Source organism: Pelophylax lessonae, assembly GCF_965119305.1.
Source record: "Pelophylax lessonae genome assembly, chromosome: 4".
Classification (NCBI taxonomy): domain Eukaryota; kingdom Metazoa; phylum Chordata; class Amphibia; order Anura; family Ranidae; genus Pelophylax; species Pelophylax lessonae.
This window is the reverse complement of record NC_138771.1, coordinates 289,786,884-289,811,560: the sequence shown is the minus strand read 5'-3', so window position 1 is coordinate 289,811,560 and position 24,677 is coordinate 289,786,884. Positions and strand designations below refer to the sequence as shown.

Sequence of the window (24,677 nt, the reverse complement as noted above, 5' to 3'; positions counted from 1 at the left end):
TAGGGTAAACAAACTCTAAGTCAGTTTCCCTGAACAGGAAAATGGCAGTTGGTAGGGCTAAGCCATAAAGTCAGGAAAAATCATTCCTTGGTAACAAAATGAAATTAAACCACAGAGGCACAGATCAAAGCCCAACTGAGTTTTTTTTTTTTTTTTTTTTCCGACTATGGCATTTTAGAAAAAAATATGTTCTGTTTTTATCAGCAGCTTTATTGATTAGAACACTTTACCAGTGTCAAGCCACCAAAGACCGGGGCCCAAACAGGGGTCCAGCTTTCCAGTGTGCTGCCAGCACAGGGCAGATTTTTACATTAAATTTAACATTTTATATTCTTTGACTGACTGCATAAGAAGTATTAAAATAACTGGGCTTAAAATGGTATTAAACACCAAAACAAAAATGTAATATATCGCAGCTCACTAATTCTTTAAAGAGGCTGCTTTAGTTTTCTTTTTAAGCTTTTTTTATTTTTATCTGGTGATAACGCCAGTAACCCACTTCCTCACTTAGGGTTTCTCCACTCTTGATCGAAGAGCAACAGAGACACCTTTGGTCAGCAACATTTTCAATCTCAGGAGAGGGTAGTGCTAGATGCCCTTGAAGATAGAGATGGGTTTGACTAACAAATGAAAGTAAAATTTCTGCTAACAGAATGACAAGGCAGTTACAGCAACAGTTTTTTTTTCCTTTTGGGAAAAAAAAATACATACATGAATACACACCATTGTAAACACCCCTGTCATTGTTAAAAGGTTTGTCTCAAATTCTAACTGCTTTTGCCGAACAACATGGTTTGTTAATGGGTAACTCCACATTTTGTGGGGAAAAAAATCATCAAGTAAAGAAAAAAACAATATAGCGTATACAATTGTGACACAAATCATATTGTAATTGAATGTTATTAAAAATGACCTTTCCTTTTCAATCTGCAGCTGTTGTAATTTTCTGAAAATGCAATGCAATATGGCGACCTGGAGCTGTTCTGTACACAGAATGTGTACTGACCACACCCCAGAAACATCATTTCCTGCTTGTGTGATTGGCTCACCAATTTTCCCAGAAATCTGCCTAAGATACAAGTCAGATTTCACCAGACAGGACCTTTTACAGTGTTTCATCTTCATGTCGATTTGTAATTCTCTTATTACATTCTGTGCAATGTTGATGCTGTTGTTTTAACTTTTATTCCATAATTTTTCATTCAATAAAGCTCTATGTGATTCAATTTACCTCACCTTCGTTGTAGCCATACTTTGCAACTGCTTTTCTTTCACTTTTGTTTTTTCTTACAATTTCTTAGTTGCTTGGCACACAGGCTATATGCCGTTGGGTTTGAGGTAATATATTTCATATATATGTATATACATACATCACACCCCCATACCCCATTGTGGGTTGAGTGGGCTTTCTAAGGTCCAGTATCCCTCCCCCCCCATCCCCTTGGAATACATGTCTATATAACTGATTCATATAGGAATCATTTCTTTACTGGACCATAGAGTAATACAGCTTTATTGAAACTATATTTGACTTCACAAACAACAGCATCTTCATTCCTAAAATATAAAATATACATGTATATATAAATACTTATGTGTATATGCACAGAAAATTGCCATTATATGTGGTTTCCCACCGATATGGAGATGATTTATCTGTAAGTGGTATATCGGGATATATCTATATGGTTGATTATTTTGCTCCTTTGGGCAACGTCCTTAAAACATCCTGGGTGATAATAGATTCTAAGACTTGATCTTAATCATGGCATTTATATTAGGAGATTCTCTGGATGAGGAGATCAGGGCAGTATTCAATAAAGATACTAGCATAGAGGTAAGTTCAGATGACACATTAAAATCCCTATTTAGGGAACATAAAAAACTTATTTTACGCTCACTAAACAGAAAGTGGGATATATTATCCCTGGAATCGTACATCAGTCAGGGAATCATCCCACGAGGTCTTAGGGAGAGAGTTATCCCTGCTATACATCTGCACACCGATAGATTCTTAGAGAAATGGAAAATCCAATGTATTTCACACGGCATTGAAGTTATGAAACTCATCGTAGAAGAGGAAAAACTCCAACTTAAAAACCTGGAGGATGAAATTAGTGAAACAAAAGAAAAACTGGAACATCTTAAATCCCTAGATGAGTTCGATAAGTTCAATGACCAACTTAAAAAAGAGATTGAAAAATCCCAAAAAAATCTTAAAAGTACAAAGCAATCCAAATTCCAAAGAGATTTATCAGACTGGGCAAAGGGGGAAATCTTTGACCTAAGTGGGCACAACAGGAGAAGTCGCTCAAGACGTAGAAGGAATACCAATAGAAGTAGGTCCAATAATAGATCAGGAGCCCTGGGAAGTGATGATGAGGAGGATAGATCGGTCCGTTTTTTAGGACAGGGAACCCTGGAAGAAGACGAATCACCCCCTCCATCAAGAGGGATATTGAAAACAAACAACCCTCCCCCCCCAAAAAAAGGCGTAAAAGGAGGAGGAAACGTAGAAGCAGGATCACAACGGGAAACCAGGGCACGGACCAAAAGAAACTAGAGGTAAATAATCATGTGTCTGTTCAGCCCCTAGAAATAGAAGTTCCCACTCATGATGACTGTAAAGTGGTTAATCTATCTAATTTTCCGCTGAATAAATCACACATCCTGCTCCTACAGAAAGGTTTATCGTTTTCACCAACTGCAAAAATGGACCACTTTGATGTATATAAAGATATATGTCTATTTTTAAGAAAAGTCTATCTTTCCTCATTATTTTCCCAAGACAAAGACACAGTGGCTGACGCCCAGGGGTCGAGTGACCCCAATGACAAAGAAGCATTGGAGATTCTTGAGTCCCTACTTGATGAGAATATTGATGAACCGCTGGATGAGGAATTGATTTCTGGTGCATATCGTAGGAAATGTAAGCTCCTAATCAGGTCTACTATTATGCCTAAATTCACTACCAACAAATGGCTTAACACCTTTCTGATGCTTGTGGAAGAGGACTTAACCAAGATTGATTGGAGTCTTCCAGTTTCTGATAATCTCACTGCTGATGAGAGACAAGCTCTGGAAGAGCTGAAGAAAGCAGAGGGCATTGTCATAAAAAGGAGTGATAAAGGAGGCAATGTGGTGCTGATGTCTGAGACCAGCTATGAGGCCGAGGTCTCCCGGCTGCTCTCGGACAGCAGTACCTATAGGAAGTTGACTTTCAACCCCTTCCCACAATTGGCGGCTGAAATCCACATCAAACTGTCCCTGGCGTATGAGGCCAACCTAATCACCAAGTCCGAGAAGGAATATCTTGAAATTCCCAATTACAATATACCGACTTTTTATATTCTTCCGAAACTTCATAAAAATCTCTTGAACCCCCCGGGCCGTCCTATTGTTTCGGCAATCGGGGGACCCCTTGAAAAACTCGGTAGATATCTTGATTCATTCATTAAAGACTTGGTGATGGACTTGCCCTCATACGTCAGGGACACTAGTGATGTCCTACAGAAAATCAGTGATATTGAGGTCCCAAATGGAGCTCTACTGGTGGGAATAGATGTTGAATCATTATACACATCTATTCCCAATGAATGGGGAATATTAGCCGTTTATCATTTCCTTGAACAAAAACATTATAAATTTGGGGCCCAAAATGAATTCCTGATTGAAATCTTAGACTTTGCTTTAACTAACAACTTTTTTCAGTTTCTCGGAAGTAATTTCCAGCAAATACAAGGGACCGCGATGGGAGCCCCGTGGGCCCCATCATACGCCTGCCTCCACCTAGGCCTATGGGAGGAGGAAACCATATACACTTCCTTGATGTACCTCAGCCATGTAAAAACATGGCTGAGGTACATTGATGATGTATTGGTTTTATGGACTGGTTCTAGGGGTGAATTGGATGAGTTCATGACTGAGCTCAACTCTAACCCTAGAAATATAAAACTTACATATATAGCAGATCCCCTTGAAATTTCTTTCCTTGATCTCAAAATCAAGATAAACCAAGGTTGTCTCTCTACTTCCACATTTCGAAAGGAAACTGCTGCAAACACGTTATTACGTGCAGACAGTTACCATCCTGGATCCCTGATTCGCGGAATTCCGGTAGGGCAATTCATCAGGGTCAAACGGATTTGCTCTGACCCTGTTGAATACCACCGGGAGGCTGCAAAGCTCTACTCCAGGTTCCGTGAGAGAGGATACTCTCACAGAACCCTTAGACGTGCGAAAAAACTGGCAGGTAAACGCACACGCCAAGAAATCCTTAATCCCATAAAGAAACAAAAACCAAAACAGGATAATTGCCCTAGATTGATCACCAAATTTGGTGGGCAATGGAATGAAGTAAAAACCATTCTTGAAAATCATTGGCACATTCTTAGGAGAGCGGGGAAAATAGGAGAGATAGTAGGACCCAGGCCCTTGTTGGTGGCAAAACGAGCAAATAATCTAGGCGACCATTTGGTTCACTCAGAATTCCAAAAAAACACTAAACATTCCTGGCTTACAGATCTTCCTCCTCTTAAGGGAATGTTTCCCTGTGGCCATTGCGGCATTTGTAAGTTTGTGGAGAAAACTAATGTCTTCACAAACTCAGAAGGTACCAGAACCTTTCTCATCCAGCGGTTCATCAATTGTGGAACTAGCAAAGTCCTCTACTCTATTCAATGCCCATGCAACAAATTCTATGTGGGGAAAACAAAGCGTCAGCTCCGCATAAGAATCAACGAACACATCAAAAGCATTAGACTCAATGAAGACACCCCCCTTGCCATTCATTTTAAAGAACTACATAATAGTGACCCTAAAGGCCTAAAAGTTAAAGGTTTCTTTTCCCTTGATCTTTCACCCAGACGAGGTGACTATGACAGGATTCTCCTTCAAAGGGAGAAAGCCTGGATTTTTCGTCTTGGAACTCTTATACCCAAAGGCCTTAACACCGAATGTAGTCTGAAAATATTCTTGAATCAATAACAACAATTTTGGAATAGTTATACTTGGACATATGTACCAACCCTGTTATGTTCTCTTATTTAATAGATCACCAATATAACATATACTGCTATATACTATATGGGTTGTATATGTCCATTATATATACTCCATGTATGGTAGTGTGGATATGGTGTAAGAGTATCAGGGCTGTGTAAATATCCCTTGATTATTGTTTAGGCAATAAATGTGATAAGAACTGCCTCCCTAGATCACACTTGAATCCCTGATTTTTAAATGCTCCTCTTTATCTATTTGTAAAAATGATAACTGGATTCCTCTGCTCCCTTCATCCATAGATTAACTCCTAATCACCTTGAATGTTGCTTATTTACAACCACATATAATAGTATTGATTATGTTGTCATATATTTTGCTTGTAACAATCTATGTGCTTCTTTTTAGTGTTGATCTCTCCCGAGTCCACTAGGGGTCACTGTTTAGGTGATAACACGTCAGCAGGGAGCCTGACTGTCTTTAACCAATGATCGCTGAGCTCCTAGTATTAAAGGACTGACGTAATGGACGCTAATTACGTCCTGAAGAAGCGTGCTGCGTCACGCGAAACGCGTCAACGTCACACACTACTACGCCTGCGGACTCCACCCTCCACCCTATCGGAAACACTGACCGCGTACACAGTTCGGATGCTCGATGCCCAAGCCCTGTTTGGTAGACGGAAAAGCTCCCACGCTCTCTGGCGGACACTAAGGCTTGCCCCCTCAACAGACTCACCATGGCCGGACACACAACCGGACTGACTTCTACATACTGACGGACGGCACTAAGCGGACTTCACACGGACTCATACCATCCATACGGTCAGTAAACGGCTCTGTTCCTGTGACTAAATGTTTGCAAACATGCCTGTCCTGGTGAAATCTATAGAGATGGAAGGCTAACTGAACGGTCGGAGACATACAAAGTGTGTCTATCAGTGAGCATAATCTTATACACCGGACTGCAATATCCACAGACCAGAGGACATTTAGCTGCAGAGCGTCCTGACTGCTCAGACACATATACTGGTTGAATATCAGACCGGATATGCAAATCACTGTTTAAAGCCATCTGTTTGTTTGCCTGCTTTGCTTGCCTGTCTGTCCGTTTCAGTCATATGTCCGTGCCGCTTTACATGGTGTCTACTGCTGTGTTCTGTGTTTAAAGATTCATCTGGAAAGTGCAGCCATTCAATACATGTCCATTTACCAGAGGAAGTTGTGGTAGAGCCATCAATTGCCCTTGTATACCATCTGGGTGTGAGGACCCTGCACCTAACGGTCATATACGGAGACTTTTGATAACCACCAACCAAAACTTTTATATCAAAATTTGCACAAATATCCCCAACTGGATGCTTCTACTGGAGGTGGCTTTATCCATACATATCATGTTCATACTCCAAGAGTACTACAATTAATTTTATTTTTGTCATGAATATATTTTTTGAATATTTTTTGATTTTTCAAGTGATTGTTGGATTTTTCAATGTGCAATTGGGGTGGTGGGTGGAGTCTGTAGCGTAGTGGTGCCATTTTTCACCAGACAGGACCTTTTACAGTGTTTCATCTTCATGTCGATTTGTAATTCTCTTATTACATTCTGTGCAATGTTGATGCTGTTGTTTTAACTTTTATTCCATAATTTTTCATTCAATAAAGCTCTATGTGATTCAATTTACCTCACCTTCGTTGTAGCCATACTTTGCAACTGCTTTTCTTTCACTTTTGTTTTTTCTTACAATTTCTTAGTTGCTTGGCACACAGGCTATATGCCGTTGGGTTTGAGGTAATATATTTCATATATATGTATATACATACATCACACCCCCATACCCCATTGTGGGTTGAGTGGGCTTTCTAAGGTCCAGTATCCCTCCCCCCCCATCCCCTTGGAATACAGATTTCTGGCATCCCCTGCAACAAAAATGTCATTTTTGGTGAGATACTCCCAATAGGAACATGTCTAAAGAGATGCAGGCCCAGTAGATTTCCTCATTAGAGTTTTGCAGCTGCCACAGCTGATAGATAATTATGAAACCACTCCCATTTGACCCAGTCAGCACAGAGGCACAGAGGAACAAACAGAGATTTCTTCAGAATACTAAAAGTTAGAAACCCGCAACAAAGTTTGTTAAAATCCCTGCAATGTACAGAGATCACCGAGAGGGGAATGTTTTTTCTCAACAAAAGTGGAGTTATGCTTTAACCACTTAAGCCCCGGAAGATTTTACCCCCTTCCTGACCAGGCCCTATTTTGCGATTCGGCATTGCGTGACTTTAACGGACAATTGCGCGGACGTGCGACGCAGCGACGCTGTACCCAAATGAAATTGACGTCCTTTTTTTCCCACAAACAGAGCTTTCTTTTGGTGGTATTTGATCACCTGTGCGATTTTTACTTTTTTGCGCTATAAACAAAAAAAGAGTGACAATTTTGAAAAAATAACAATATTTTTCAAATTTTTTTATATGAAATTCCCCCCCAAAAAAATGTAAAAATCTAAATTTTTTAACATTTTTGGCCAATTTGTTTTCTGCTACATATGTTTGGTAAAAAAAAATCGCAATAAGCGTATTTTGATTGGTTTGCGCAAAAGTTATTGCGTTTAATAACTAAGGGAAAGATTTCTGTCATTTTTGGTGTTTTTTATTTTAACGAGTAATGGCGGCGATCTGCGATTTTTTTTGCGGGACTGCGACATTGCGGCGGACAGATCGGACCCTTGACTGACATTTTTGACACTTTTGGGGTTACCAGTGACATTACTACAGTAATCAGTGCTATACATATGCACTGTTACTGTAAAAATGACACTGGCAGGGAAGGGGTTAACTTTATTGGTGATCAATGGGTTAAGTGTGTCCCTAGGGGCGTGCTTCTAACTGTAAAGGGGTGTGGCTAGTGGTGTAACAACAGAGACATACGATCCTACATAGCAGGACCGTATGATCTCTGTTCTTAGACAGGGGAGAATGACAGGCGGCTTTGTTTACATTTGCCGCCTGCCTTTCTCCCTCTCCATGGGGAGATCGCGAGTGACCGGCGGACATCGGGTTCGCCGGTCACACGCGCGGACTTCTTAGGGAACGAGTGGGGGCAGGAGCGCGCCTCCGGCGGCGCGCGCTCGCCCCCTAGAGGCTCACAGGTTAGGGACGTAGTCCTACGTCACTTTGCCTGTACGGGGCTGACCACCGCCGTAAATAGTCGCGCGGCCGTCGGCAAGCGGTTAAGGAAGATGAAAAATAGCAGACTTACTGGCAGGATCACCAGGTAAAAATAAAGTCTAACTTAGACATGTGCATGAGGAAAAAATTTGTTTCGTTTCGATTTCCTTAGTTTGGTTAACTTTAGTTGATTCATTCAATTCGTATTTGGGATTCATATTCAGAAATTGTATTTGGAATTTGTTTTATGTCTTTTTCATTTTTTTTTTTCGAATTTACAGTTTTTTTGTTTCGAAACCTTCAAAACGATACATTTTGAATCAATCGAATCGATTTCACATTTCAAATCGAATGTGGTGAAGTGAAAAAAAAAATTTCATCAAATGATTGCAATGACTCTTTAGACCATTGTTGGCTTAACAAAAACAGTATTATTTCAAAGTGGTACTCTAATAACACACACAGTCTTTCATTTCAGAAATAGGTTTACAATTCAAATTCGACTGGAATTCGATGTACAATTCGATTAGAATTTCCGAAATTCTGTCTAATTTAGTTTCGTTATTCGGTAAACTTTGTTTATACTGCAATTTGGGTATTCGGATATATATCCGAATCTCAAAATAACGAAATATTTGACCAAATATGTATTCAGAACGAAACGAACAGCAGATGTCTAATATAACTTTGCTCTCTCTCCCCAGACTGACAATGCTGCTGTCCAAAGATGTCTGCTTTACTACTTTATCCAGAATGCAGACACCCTAAGAGAAGAAGTGTGTTACTGGTTGGATCACCAGATGAAATAATGGAAAAAAGGCTTACAAAAAGCAATAAAATATTGTTTTGTTTTTCGGTTTAATACTGCTTTAGGCTTTTTCTGTCTATGAAAGATAATTGCAGGCAAATTGTGATGTCTTTTTTTCAGCAGAACTTTTTAAAGAAGAACCTCACATTTTAGGTTTTAGGTATGGATTAGTCGGATGCGATATATTCTTTATTGTGGCTCATTATATTGTGAAGTCAATGCATTAGTAAACAATAGGTGATCTACCAAACATCCAGGCAGTACGGAGATTTCTTCAATAGACCTGGTCTAAGCTCCCACCGAATATAATTCTTTGCAGTTTTTTAGATTCATGAACAGCATGACTAGTAGCTCCAGCATTTTAAAGATTTTAAAGATGAACAAAATGCTGCTTTCATCAAATGAATTATTTACCAGTCTTGTACTTTACATTGTTTCTGACAGCTCGGGCGGCATGCTGCATTATAGGAAACTGACACATGGCCCCCAACTGCCCCAAGGACTGGATATTACAATTTCACATTTTGCTACGGAAAATAGAACTTAAGAATTACAGCATGCCTGCAGTGGTAGGAACTTATGAAATTAACTGAAATAGTGATACAATCAGTAAGATGCCAAGAGTAGCCCTGATGCCCTATAGTTCTAGTAAAATCAAATAAATTTACAGCCAGGATGATACCCAAAGCTGAATTGCAGCCTATTATCTAATTTTATTTTAAAAACTTATAAAAAAATAAATGTGCATAGGGAGTAAAAGAGATACAATCATTTGGGTTTCAGGAACCTGTGAAAACAGAGACATGGACTTGGATTAATCATGCAGTCAGTGAAGAATTGATAAGTTTCTTTTTTTTTTTTACCTATGTATTATGAAGCAAAAATAACAATAAAAAAAATTACTTCTGACCAGAGACAATTTTATGATAGTGTTATTGTACATAAAAAGTACAAATTCTATTCTGCAATATGTCGAATTTATAGAACACTAAAATAAAGCTCCTGGCTAAAAGCATGGTGTAATCACTTATAAATGAAAAAGTTTTTGTTTAAACATGACCCTACAAATAAGTTAAACACACCATTAGACTGGGATGATAGATTTGTGCTGCATTACCCTTCAGATCAGCAAAGCCTCAGTCCACACCACACATATTTTATATATTGTGGTTCCATGAATATTGAATGCCCCCCCCCCAACACACTAAGGCAACGTACCTACATTTCAACAGGCTGCATTCTCAAAAGAAGGGTACAGTTACCTGTGTACTGGGGTGTGTTAACAGCCCATCCTAATCAGTCAGGTATCCCCCCCACACAGAACCTCTTACCTTTTGCAATAATACCCTACCAGGCAAGGCATACATTACAACTGTCTTTCCACGTTGAGGTTCAATTGAGAAACTATTTTGTATACACTTGACATGGAAATGCTTTAATCAAGCATACAGTACATCATGCTTAGGGAATAAGGGTGGGATCAATAGGATCAATAAGATCCCATGTACCAGATCACTGTATAAAAATGGACACAAACCACGTAAAATCCCTGCTGGAACATACACATTTCAAAAGATAAATTCACCTTTGTGAGCATATTATTAGTTACATTCATATTTAGGGTGTAACATGCCCCCCTCCCCCCCCCCGGGGCCGGGGGAAAGGGTTTTTCTCACTGTTCCCACTGTCACAGTTTAAAAACAGCACACCCATGCAGGGCTCTGCCCACACAGCTGCATCATTCTGTCACAGAGTTCTGTGAATGAATAAACTACAACTACCATCTACCATTGCAGTTCTCAATGAACTGTGAGGGTGCTGGAGAGTGCTTTCATAGTTCATTGATCTTTCTGCTTTTCAGTAACTTTCTGCCCATATGGGAAGTATGGGCAGACAGCTATATTGAGTGTCTACAGTAGCCTGGCATTGCACCCACACGTGATCTACTGATCACGTGTGCAATGCTTTCTAGGCTTCTGCAGAAATAAATAACACATGCATCTTTTTTCTTTGGAAATATGCTCATTTATTATTTTTTTCTAAAAGGTGAACTTAGCCTTTAACTTTGGGAAGGAGTATTATTGTCCAAGGAACAGTAATGGGTACAAACTATGGCCCTGAATATGCAAACTAGTATCACTGAGAATAGGAATATATTTTATTTGCTGATAGGAAAGCATCATCAGTCTGAAATGTTACCCTGGTATGGAAACATTGATGATGTAATAAAATAATGGGTTGGATTGCTCATAAAGTCCATGAGATATGCAATTGACATTGCTATTCGGACATTACAAGATTTTTCCAGTAACCCTAAAGATTTGTATAGGACAATCTGGATTGTTGCCCTATAAAGTCAATTAGACATGACTGTAGGTCCTTTGAAGCCTGCTATTAAAATGCATATGTATAACTCTACTGAATCTTTATAGAAAGTTGGTAAGAGTATATGTAGCAGGCAGATGGAAAATAAATTTGCAAGATATAGAAAGCAGCACTCAGCAGTACTAGTTATCCAAGCAGTTGGAGAAAGCTAGCTCTCTTACAGCGGAAGTCCATCAGTATTGAAAGAAACACTGCAGTGTTGTAAAGGCTTAATGTATCCATATCTGTAACTCAAATCAATATTGACTTGGACTCCACTTTGTTGTATAGCATGCATCCAGGTTATCTCAGTATAGGTTTAGGCAAAACTCCCGACAGCACAAGATGGTATCTTGTGAACATCCGCGTTATTAGCAACAAGTTCAGTCATGCTTGAGAGAGGTATAGGCATAGAGACAGTGTGAAAAACTGCAGTATATAGATCCACCACTACTGTTTTTATTCTTTTACTCTTCACCTTCCATTTAAACTATCAGCCATCTGTCACCTCTCACCACTCACTGCTTGTGTAAGGAATTGCTGAGCCATCATTTAGTCATCACTGCCTTTGAAATACCTCATATCTCGCATGGCCAATAGAGCCGAGATGCTTGCTATGATTCAGTGTTGCCTGAGAGCTAGATAGCTTCTTTTGTTCCGTTCCTATGGACACAAACAGTCATGGGGGCACTAGGGTGCCATATCCGGACCCGATGACGTCACCACGTTGACACGTTTCATTTGTCAATCAGTGAACTTCTTCATAGCAAAACTAATACTGGTGGTGAGCACTGCTTTATTTATTTAGAAAAAAATATTTTCCATCTGTCTGCTGTATTTACCCTTACCAACTTTCTACAGAGACTACCTTAGAGCTATACATATGCATTTTACTAGCAGGCTTCATAGTTCCGTGGGACCTACAGTCGTGTCTAATTGACTTTATAGGGCAACAATCCGGATTGTTTTTTATGATTATGTATGAGTGGTTTGGTGTCTTTTCAGCTTTTGGAAGGTGTCGGTTTTTTATTTGTGGAATTTTTCCATAGGATTTTAAATTCATTCCAATACATTTTTGTATTAACTATACTGCTTGGGTATCTGCTTTACACAGTTTCTCCTTTACAGCTGTTATTTTTTGGAATTTGCCCAATTTGGGTAATTACACTTAAACCATATTACTGGTAAGTCAGTGAGTTATAGTTCAGTCCTTACTTGTCCTTACAGGCATTTTATCTGCTTGTATCTTGTCCTGTTGCTGATGATACCATGTATGTTCTCCCATGCATGAGCTGCCTGCGCGATCCCTGTGAAGCGTGCGTGGTTCTCTCTGTGGTCAGCGAGTCCATGAGACTCAGCTGATCACAGATCAGAGAAAGGGACCGGTTCCTGCCCCTTACCACGTGATCAGCTGTCAGCCAATGACAGCTAATCACATGATGTAAACAGCAGACGGCAATCAGCTTTTTTTTCTTTCCTCATGCTGTCAGCGTGAGGAGAAAAAAAAGCGGATCATCAGCTGCTGTCAGAGGGACATTGGTCCCGAAGAGGAGGAGCATCTGTGCCCACCAGTGCCACCTACCAGTGTCCACCAGTGCCCATCAGTGCCACCTACCAGTGCAGGTCAGTACCACCTACTAGTGCCCACCAGTGCCACCTACCAGTGCCCACCAGAACCACCTACCAGTGCAGGTCAGTGCCACCTATTAATGCCTAACAATGCCACCTATCAGTGCCAATCAGTGTCCCATCATCAGTGCTGTCTATCAGTGTCACCTACCAGTGCCTATCATTGCCATTCAGTGCCACCCATCAGTGCCATCTATCAGTGCCCATTAGTGCCACCTATAAGTGCCCATTTGTGCCAATGAGTGCCATCTATCAGTGCCACCGATCAGTGCCCTTCAGTGCCACCTACCAGTGCCCTTCAGTGCTACCCATCAGTGCCCATCTGTGCCCATCAGTGCAGCCTATCAGTGTCCATCAGTGCAGCCTATCAGTGCCTATTAGTGCAGTCTATCAGTGCCTATTAGTGCAGTCTATCAGTGCCTTTCAGTGCCACCTCATCAGCGCACATCAATGAAGGAGAAAAATTACCTGTTTGCAAAATTTTAGAACAAACTATAAAAAAAGTTTGTTTTTTGTTTTTTTCAAGATTTTCTGTCTTTTTCTTTGTATGTTCAGCAAAAAAAATAAAAACCCCAGTAGTGATTAAATACCGCCAAAAGAAAGCTCTATTTGTTTGAAAAAAAAGATAAAAATGTAATTTGGGTACATTGTTGCATGACCGGGCAATTGTCATTCAAAGTGCGATAGCGCTGAAAGCTGAGAATTGGTCTGGGCAGGAAGGGGGTTTAGGTGCCCAGTAGGCAAGTGGTTAAATAGCAAGGCTAGGCTCAAATTTAATGGAACTTTACGACATGATTTTGGCTACAGCAGAGAATTTAATAGTGAACAATTGATTAGCAGCAGGGCAGTTTTTATCAGGAATAATAAGCCAAGCTGTGCTAGTGACAAAGAATACTGGTAGATGATACAGCAGTGGTAAATTTTCCAGCAGCATGAACATTTTAATGGGAAATTCTAGGCCCCAATCTACTATAGATAAGGAGCTTAGGCTGGGGATCTACTACAAGAAGTAAAATATTAGAGAATACAGCAGTGTACAACTGGCAAGCTGCAGCACAAATTGAATCAGGGACAATAGGGCTATTACGTTTATGTCTAACTGTTATCTTATCTATGGGCTTGAAGGGTGGGGGGGAGGTGCATTGAATGTGGGTGATATAATGTGAGGTGGTTAAAGGCTTTAGGTGCACACCTGTTTCTTTCAAAATATGCAGCAGCATGCGGTGAACAAAAGACTCCAAGAATAAATGGCTAGCAACAAGTAAATACTTAATTGTGTGTATCCTAAACTTAAAAAAGGTCCTATCGACATCAAATAAACATTTTAGAAAATTCTACAAAACACAAAATACTACCTCAGAAACAAAATCCTACTTTTTTTTTTTTTTTTTTTTTAGATACAAGCCTTGCAGCAAAAACAGATTAAAACAATTGCCATATCAATATAAAATAAAACACTGCCATACCCACAAAATAAATAAAAATCCCGAAATACCACCCTTTGCAGCTTTAGCAGCTTCAACTCTTCTGGGAAGGCTGCTCACAAGGTTTAGGAGTGTGTCCTTGGGAATGTTTGACCATTCTTCCAGAAGCGCATTTGTGAGGTCAGGCTCTGATGTTGGAGAGATGGCCTGGCTTGCAGTCTCCATTCTAATTCATCCCAAAGGTGTTCTATCAGATTGAGGTCAGGACTCTGTGCAGGCCAGTCAAGTTCCTCCACTCCAAACTCGCTCATTCATGTCTTTATGAACCTTGCTTTGTGCACTGGTCCAAATCATTTGGTGGAAGGGGGATTACAGTGTGGGGTTGTTTTACAGGGGTTGGGCTTGGCCCCTTAGTTCCAGTGAAGGGAACTCCTAAGGCATCAGCATAACAAGACATTTTGGATAATTTCATGCTCCCAACTTTGTGGGAACCGTTTGGGGATGGCCCTTTTCTATTCCAACATGACTGCGCACCAGTGCACAAAGCAAGGTCCATAAAGACATGGATGAGCGAGTTTGGGGTGGAGGAACTTTACTGGCCTGCACAGAGTCATGACCTCAACCCGATAGAACACCTATGGGATGAATTAGAGCAGAGACTGCGAGCCAGGCCTTCTTGTCCAATATCAGTGCCTGACCTCACAAATACGCTTCTGGTCAAACATTCCCATAGACACACTCCTAAGCCTTGTGGACAGCCTTCCCAGATGGGTTGAAGCTGTTATAGCAGCAAAGGGTGGACAAACTCAATATTGAACCCAACAGACTAAGACTGGAATGCCATTAAAGCTCATGTGTGTGTAAAGGCAAGCGTCTAAATACATTTGGTAATATAGTGTAGGTATATATTATATATTTTTTATTTATCGATTTCATTTTTAAAGGTGTTGATGGCATATCATTTTAATGTTTAATTGCATTTATTAGTTGCCTTAGTGGTTATGGTACCTATAATACAGTTCATATATACCTACATCCAGTATATAGGTGGTTAGTACCTTCTCCATGATTTATCCACCTGCAGCACCTTTAGCTTGCGGTCCATAGGACACCATTGCAAGAGGAGGACTACAGTATATGTACACCATCTAACACAAGATAGCACCCATTACAAATTGAGTAAAGTGAAAAGATTTTGTCTCTTAAAAACATGTTCTCATTATTCTCATCATTACCTCTCTTATGGCAGTACAAAATTCACTCTGGAGTACTTTCTTTAGACTCTGTAACTTGTGTACTGGCACTTCCCCAGATGTCTCCAGTTTCTCCAACAATTCTATAGCTCGGGTAACATCTGAATAAATAAACCAAGAAACAATTACTATGCACAGGCAAGCAAATATAGAACCTTTCAAAGCAGACTGGCACAGAGGAAAAGATGATTACAATTCACAATAACTAATGGATTATACACAGAGTTTCAGGCAAGAAATGCAAATTGTCACATAGACTGTGCTTTTGAAAAGCTGAATGTATATTGGAATAAACTGTTACCGAAAATTGAAAAATGAATATATTGTAAAGCAGCACAAAAGCCATATAATTACTAACAATAAAAGTGCTTACCTTTGTGTATTTTACAATCTGTTCCCTCTAAATCCTGCTACTACAAGCTCTTGTTCTGAGGATTCATTTGGCATGCATTATGTTTCAAAGCTTAGAGGGATGGCTAGCCAGCTGGCAGTGACACAGTTATGTCACCTTACCTACCTGACTTTGTTCTGGGAGCCAGATGTTATCCATTGACTTATGATAAAGTAATTAGTGAAGGACATAGACTACCACTACTACTACTAGCAAATGTCCCCTGTTATGCTATAGACCATTATAAAAAAATATATATATAACCTGGCATATCCTTTGGCAGGCAAAATATTTTGTATATAAGAGCTTCTATTGTATTTGTCAGTTTCAGTCAGTTTTTTATTAATTATTTTTAGTAAACAAGGAAAAAAAAAAAAAAAGATCCTTTGGTAGAGCAACAAATAATCCTCACACGCTCTGAGCATATAACATAGGAAACATACAAATGTGGGGTTTAATAGAGATTATTGAAGACCATAACATGCAGGTTAGGTCTGATATGAGGGCCCAAACACACTATAACTAGTATATAAGTCAGGACAGTAACTAATTATAAACTACTGGTAAAACGTTCAAACTTCACAAACTCTACGAGGCCACTATCCAACCAGCCACCTAGTGCATTGTGTGTTTGCTAAACAGTGTGATCACAGATACAGAGCCTTAACAAAATAAAACCACAGCAGGTTGGCATATGTGGCAATGGAGCCTCTTTACCATGTTGTGTAATAAGTAAGGCTTTATCAACAATCAAGCTTTACAACTGTCCCTTATAGGGGAACATGAATCCAACAATACACCAAGGAGTGTCTAGGTGAAAAGGGGAAAGGAGAAGCGAAAGGTTCGTAGGAGCAGAGTACCAAGAAGTTAAAGAGGTGAAAGAAAAGAAGGAAAGAAAGAAAAGGAAAAGGATGAAACCATTCAGGAATCCTCCATTGGCCGTCCAGGTAACCAACTCTATGTATTAGGGACCTGTAGGTATGTTAGCCAGGGCGACCATCATTTCTCGAAAAGGGGTTGTTGCATAGAACGCTCACTATTTTATCATTCAGCATGATCCATGTAACTTTACGTTTCATCAGTGCTATGTCTATAACTTTTCCATGCTGACGCAATGAGCGTCAGAAACACGATAGCAAGCTACTCACTGGGTCCATTTACGCCAGTCCTCCACCTCAGGGGCTATGTTCAGATCCCTCCCCCACGCTGTCTGATATGACACTCTAGAAAGAGGGATAATAAACTGTTTATAAAGAATGGAGATGCCTCCCCGGAGAGCAGCATCTTGCATGCACCTGTTTTCAAACATGGTGCGTACTGTCAGGTCAGAACCGTCTTTTCGTGATTTAAGAAAGTGTTGAATTTATTGTAGGGGGAAGCTCTCCGTGGAGGGCATCCCCAAACTGCCCAATGAAGTACAAGGGAGGACGTATTCCCCTGTGGTCTAGATAGTCGCCTATACAGTGCAATCCCTTGTTCACCCACCAACCAAAGCTATCGGGTCGTACACCAGGGGGAACAGGGGGTTGCCCAAAAGAGGAGCCACTGGGGTATGTGCCGAACGTAAAGGCCATCTCCTGCAACTCGTATCCCATATGTGTAATGATTGAGAGAGCGTTGGGCTCAAAATAGCTTTGCAGTGTTTTGGAAAAGTCCAAAGGATGAGGTCCATTGCCAGAGGAGAGCACGCCTGGGCCTCCAGTGGGACCCAATCAGGACGATAGTGGCGGCTAGGAAGTTGACATAATTGGGCTAGCTGTGCAGATATGTGATTTTTCCTAAACACGGGCACTCCCAGACCACCTGGGTCTTTAGGGGCGTACATTGTGGCCCAAGCTATTCTGGGACCCTTAACACCCCATATGTAATAGAGGATTTTAGATTGGAATCAGCGCGTTGCATCTGCAGGGACTTGGATAGTCCGAAAATAATATACGTAATAACCTAGGTAGAACTTTCATTTTAGCAGAAGCTATTCTTCCCATCCAGGACAATTTTGAATCAGACCATACCTTCATGTGTTCTAATAGCTTAGCAAACAGAGGTGGATAGTTAGCTTTGTACAGTGAGGCTATGTTGGAAGTCAGTCAGATTCCCAAATAGGAGAGGGGCATCAGTTGCCATAGGAAGAGGAATTGGGGCTTGAATCTCTGGAGCGTTGGAGTTGGTTGGTTAACATTCAGCACCTCTGACATCATGATTGACTAGCAATTCGGAAATTTTCCTGAATCGATTTAGTAGCAACAAGAGGTTTGGTTGGGTGGTGTGGGGGGATGTGATAAACAACAAGAGGTCATCTGTGAACAAAGCACACTTATGACTCTTCCCCCTACTATCTATTCCCAAAATGTCAGGGTTGTGGCGGATCGCAAATTGCTAAAGTTTTAATAGCTACTACAAATAATATGGGAAATAGCGGGCTTCTACTGTATTTTTAAGTGCATGGCTGGAGCTGTACAGTAATATCATTTACAAGATAATAGTAAAGTAGGGCTGGCCATAACATGAAGCTCACTTGCAGTTACCATAGTTGGTTGTACTAAGGCTGGCCATACATGGGTCGAATTTCAAAATAATTTTCTTTTGAAAATCAACATTTTATTGCATTTTGTGATCCGATGGTGCCACCATTGATTTCTAAATTCAACCAACCAAGCCTTTAATTTCACCTCATGTTGCTACAGTACATAGTTTTCGTGGCTGGGAAACTTCCTTTTTTTCGGGAATCTTCCTTTTTTCTGGAAATTTTCTTTTCATGCACTCATGCATATTTCTTTTTCGATTATATTTCTCGCACAATTCTCCTATCATTGATTAGAAAATCCTTTGTTTTTAAAAAAATGTACATCCCGATTGCTCAAATTCGATGACCGCGCGAAAATCGGCCATTGCTGCGACCCACTAATGGTGCAAACGAAAATTCTTAGATAAGATTTTCAAAAGAAAATTATTTCGAAATTCGACCCATTTATGGCCAGCCTAACTTGCAACATGGAACATGCAATCACTCAATGTGCCATTCTCTTGGGGAAATCTACTGCTTGATTTTCTACACTATTAACCCTGTAGAAGAAAATGTATTTTGAAATAGTGTACAATACCCATTTGGAGATGTTCCCCATGCAAACGTCTGTGTCAATGATATCAAATTCATTGGAAAGTTCATTGGCTACACGTCCAAGAAAAGGAAACACAATTTTTTCATGTCGAAGATGGGGGGGGGGGGGTTCAACACAGTAAAACTTTTCTGTTGGGAAAACACCTTGTGCATAAATGCAAACCATAATGAATATCATACAATTTGATTATTCACACCCCTAATTAATTTAAAAGTTTTAATTATCTTTAATAATCTTTCCCTTCTTTTCTTAAGGCTGTACATATTAACTACTTGCCGACCACCAGCAGTACATTTACTGTAGCAGGTCGGCTCTGTCTCACAAAACAATGTAAATGTACTGTGTTCATTTCAAAAGTACATCCCACACACTGTTAGAAAGCACCCCCTAGGGAAACATTTAACCCTTTGATTGCCCCTGGTGTTAACCACTTCCCTGCCAGTGTCGTTAGTACAGTAACAGTGCATATTTTTAGCACTGATTACTGTAGTAATGTCACTGGTCCCCCCAAAAGTGTCAAAAATGTCAGCTAGGTGTCCGATATGTCGACCGCAATATCACAGTCTTGCTAAAATTCTCTGATCACCACCATTACTAGTAAATAAATAAATAAAAATGACATAAATCTTTTCCCCCAGTTTGTAGACACAATAACTTTTGCGCAAACCATCTCATATCAATATACTCTTAGTGGGATTTTTTTTAACAAAAATATGTAGCAGAATACATATTGGCCTAAACAGCTGAAAAACTTAGATTTTCTTTTTTTTTTTATGTGGAATGTTATATAGCAGAAAGTGAAAATATTGTTTTTTTTTTCAAAATTATCGCTCTTTTTTTGTTTATAGCGCAAAAAATAAAAATCGCACAGGTGATCCATTACCACCAAAAGAAAGCTCTATTTCTGGGAAAAAAGGACATCAATTCTATTTTGGATTAGCGTTGCATGATAATGCAAATGTCAGTTAAAGTATCACAGTGCTGAATTGCATAAAAATGGCCTGGTCATTAAGGGGGCAAAACCTTCCGTTCCAGAAGTTGTTAAAAAAAAAAAAACCAAGCATGTTTTGCTGATCAGATAGACCAGAAGCCAAGTTGCTGGAAATGAAGGTTGCTTGCTGGAACTTATTGTTCTAGGGATGCTTTCTATTCATTTTTAAGTCATCACTGATACCACTTCCAGAAGTGGTTAAAGTGGTATTAAACTTAAAAGCAAATATTTATTATTTTGCAAGTTTTTATCTGCTTTCTTTTCTTTATTTTCACCTAGCGATCTTGTCAGTACTAGGTATGCTGTTTTTCAAAAGAACAAGATGTCTTGCAGATGTAGCAGTTTAGACAAACCATTTACCACAGACAGGGGCTCTTACAAAGATACGCTTTTATTTATTATGTAAAACCTTTAATACAAAAAAAAACACAAAAAAACTGGATTGTCGTCCCATTGGCTCTGTTGTGTATGTTTTTTTAAAGACGATACAGTCATTTGTAAAAGAAAAAGTGCTAGCTGGATTTCAGCTTCAATTTATCTGCTAGTGTAACACTACCCTGCCCCCAGACGGACAATGCTGCTGTCCAAAGGTGTCTGTGCTTCTTCATCCAGAGTGGGGCACTCCAATACAGGAGATGTGTTACTGGCCAGATCACCAGGTGAAATCAGAGCACACAAAGCTCAACGTCTTCGCGCCTAAAGGCCCGTATACACACGTACCGATCGTCGGCATACAAACGTCGGCGGACGAAAGATCTGCCGATTGTACGCGTGTTAGTATGGTGCCTCCGACAGATGTCTGCGCACAATCCGCGGACAAAAGTCTTTCTTGCAAACATGAAAATTTTTGTCTGCGGACACCAGAACGGACGATTGTTCGCCTGTCAGTACAGAATTCGGCCGACAGACCGCAGATTTGCAAGACTGGGCATGCTCAGAAAATTAAAAACACAGGGAAAGTTAACCATTACATGACATCACTTCTGCAGTCAGCTGAAGTCTGCAGACAAAATTCTTGTGCTGTCCTTGTGCTGTCTTTGCACTTTTCAACAGACACCGACATCCCGGGGAGAAAAGAGGAACATTTGTATGCCGACCATCGGTACGTGTGTACGGGGCTTAAGGGTAAAACAAATCTAAATGTCTAAGTCATTTTGCAACTTTGACATGTGTTAGTAAAACTGCACATATCATCATCACAACTACTTTGTGCATCCAGGTGGATTACACCGCGTTTTTTTTAGGATACATTGGGAATTCATTTGGTGGTAAATGGTAATGGATATCTCATTTTTTTTTTTATTATCAAAGGAAAACTGGCCAAAATAGTAAAAAACATTATTTTTTTAAAAAAATTAGCTGCATATTTCTTGGTACTACCATAACCTCTCTCATTCCCCTCTCTTATCACCCTCTCTCGTCCTCTCTCTTATCCCCCCTCTCTAATCCCCTCCTTCTATCTCTCTCTCATCCCCTCTCTCTCTCTCTCTCTCTCTCATTCCCCTCTCTCACCCCCCTCTCTCATTCCCCTCTCTCATCCGCCTCTCTCATCCACCTCTCTCATCCGCCTCTCTTATCCCCCTCTCTCATCCCCTCTCTCTCATCTCCCTCTCTGATCCTCCTCTCTCATCCCCCTCTCTCATCCCCCTCTCTCATCCACCTCTCTCATCCCCCTCTCTCATCCACCTCTCTCATCCCCTCCCCCTCTCTCTCACCCCCTTTTCTCTGTCTCTCACCCCTTCCCCTTTCTCACCTCTCTCTCCCCTCCCATCCTCCATCTCCTACTTTCCCACCTACCCCATCTCTCTCTTTACCTCCTATTCCTATCTCTCTTCTTGCTTTTCCCTTTTCCTTCTCCCCCCTTCTGTAGGAGTTTCTGTATTATTTCAGGTTCTCAGTAAAAATATGTTCTGTCAGTAGATTTTCTATGTTCTCTCAGTATAAACTAAAATTGTGGCAACCATGTTAGGGAGGTGCTGATAGGTAGGGATGATCGAACGGTTCGGGTCGACCATCGGTTCGACCCGAACATTGGCTGTTCGAAATTCAGCCGAATTCCGAAATTTTTGCGGTAAAAGTTCAGAATTCGGCCACCAGAACCGCCCAAAATACAATGGAACAGGAACTGGGCTTTAAAAGCCCATGATTGGCCCAGAAACATCAGTAAACCCCGATTGGAGTGACTAGGGGGTCCAGAGGCCAATCAGGAGTGAATACACCCCCCATACGCCCCCCAGTATATAACATAGCCCCGCCAAACCTCTAGCACTGTAATACAGAGGCTGTGGAATAGAGTGGAAGCATTTCTGTTACTCCTGCTGCTTGTAAAGCTCCAGTGTCATTTTGCAATTATTAGTGTGAGGAAAGGGATGTGCAGTGTAGTTAGGGTACTATATACCACTATAGTTAGATTCAAAAATCTAGTTTTTGTAGGGATAGTAAAGGTGTCAGGGTGACCGTAGTGTAGTTTAGGGTGACCTGACTCTGCCATGTCAGGCTGACCGTAGTGTATTTTAATGTGATCTGACTCTGCCATGTCAGGCTGACCGTAGTGTATTTTAATGGGATCTGACTCTGCCATGTCAGGCTGAACGTAGTGTAGTTTAATGTGATCTGACTCTGCCATGTCAGGCTGACCGTAGTGTATTTTAATGTGATCTGACTCTGCCATGTCAGGCTGACCGTAGTGTATTTTAATGTGATCTGACTCTGCCATGTCAGGCTGACCGTAGTGTAGTATAATGTGATCTGGTTCTGCCATGTCAGGGTGACCGAACTCTGCCATGTCAGGGTGACCCCACTATGCAGATTCTGGGTTAGGGGTATACATATATACATACAAAAAACGCCTGAAAAACGCCTGAAACAAAAACGCCCAGGTGTGAAAGGAGGGTAACACCATCCCTGCGCTACTGAAATTCTAAGAAAAATGATATGTTTTTTTTCTGGTTCTGGACATGCTACAGAGCTGAAACTTCACAGGTACACTTTTTAGACCCCCTAGACACTAAATCCAAAGAAATCTTTTTTTTTTTTTTTCTTCAATAATTTTTTCAATAATTGGCTCTTTATCAAAAAGGACAATTTTTAAGAACTTTTTTTGTGCCTGATTCATAGTTCCTGGGGCATGACCAAGAACCCTAGGCACTTTTTAGAGGCATTTATTGGGTTTTAGGGCTTCAAAATTGTGTTTTTTGATTCCTGAAGTTTGGGTCCCATTGATTTCAATGGGGTTCTGGAATCCGAACCGAACTTTCGGGAAATTCGGGTGTTCTGGTCGAACCAAACTTTTCAAAAGTTCGATCATCCCTACTGATAGGAGCCGAATGTCCGCATAAAGCAAATATCCCCTCAGTCATGTAACCAACAGGTGCTACCCTCAGCCTCTGAAAACTACCCCCCATTCTTGCTGAGATGCATGCCACACATATTTCTCTGGCATTAGTGCCAATGTTTGGATCCTACACATAGGCCCGCTGCTTTCATAAAACACCCTGGTTGCATATAAAGATGGCCCCTGTGCGACAGCCATCTTTAAACATGGAAATGCTTCTACAGAAAGAATCCCGGGACTTCCTTATAGGCTATGCTGCAGTAGATTGTTAAAATGCCCCCTCTATACAGTTGAGCTGCAATAATCAAGTGTTTAGGCTCACAAAGGTTCCTAGAGGCATGGTTTGGAAGCCATCAGGCACCTGTTAGGGAATCACTGTGAGACATCTGGTGTATGGATATGCGCATGCGCAGGGTATTTTCAGAAAAATGGCTAACAGGCGCATGCATGCGCGTATGCACACAATTACTCTTGGCGCCAGATGGAGGCTGCCCCTAAGGGGGGGCAATGTCAGGGAATCCCTGTGAGACGTCTGGCGCATGGATATGCGCATGCGCAGGGTATTTCCAGAAAAAGATGGGCTATTTAAAGGGAGCTCATTCCCATTTCCTTTGCTGACTGATCTTCAGCTGTACCCTGTGTCCTGAGTGTTTCTGTATGCTTCCCCCATTGCTGACCTGATGTGTTCTGGACCTGACCTTGGATTCTGCTTTTGCCTTTCTGTTAACCTTGACCCGGCTCTGTTCCTGACTTTAGCTCTGCACATGACTTGGTACCTCGCTGCCCACCTGTTGATGATTCCGGCTATTCCTGAGACTCTGTTCCTGCCTCTGATCCTGGCTCTCGGAGCCACGCGAGTGCTTGCCTGGCTGTCTGCTGCACCAGCCCCATACATTGCTGTATGTTCCAGCCTCCAGAATCCTGACAAGCTGCCTATCCAGAACCATCAGCATAAGCAGAGTGCCCCTTTAGTCTGGACCAGTACTCCGAACATAACTGCTGTTCCTGCTTCTCTGGTTCCACAGCCTGCTTAGAGTCGCATTCCCTGCTGCAGGTTCTGCAATCAACCACCACAGGCACTCGTGTCCCTCCTGTCCCTTGGCACCCTCTGTCTCATTCTCAGTGGGGCCTGGGCAGGAGATATAAGAGAGGCCAACCTCGTCAATTCAGTCTCCTCTCAGGTATGTGACAGC

The 24,677-nt window shown here is 41.0% G+C and overlaps 1 protein-coding gene across 2 annotated transcripts in view; it reads right to left on the bottom strand.

Moving 5' to 3' along the window:
• The window catches only part of LIN7A (lin-7 homolog A, crumbs cell polarity complex component), a 169,895-nt gene that overhangs the window by 63,828 nt on the left and 81,390 nt on the right, over window positions 1-24,677 (bottom strand). For both annotated transcript variants that reach the window (XM_082255187.1, XM_082255188.1), the window contains exon 2: window positions 15,632-15,750. In XM_082255187.1, the coding sequence (XP_082111313.1) occupies window positions 15,632-15,750 (119 nt within the window). The remainder of the gene's footprint in view (window positions 1-15,631; window positions 15,751-24,677) is intronic.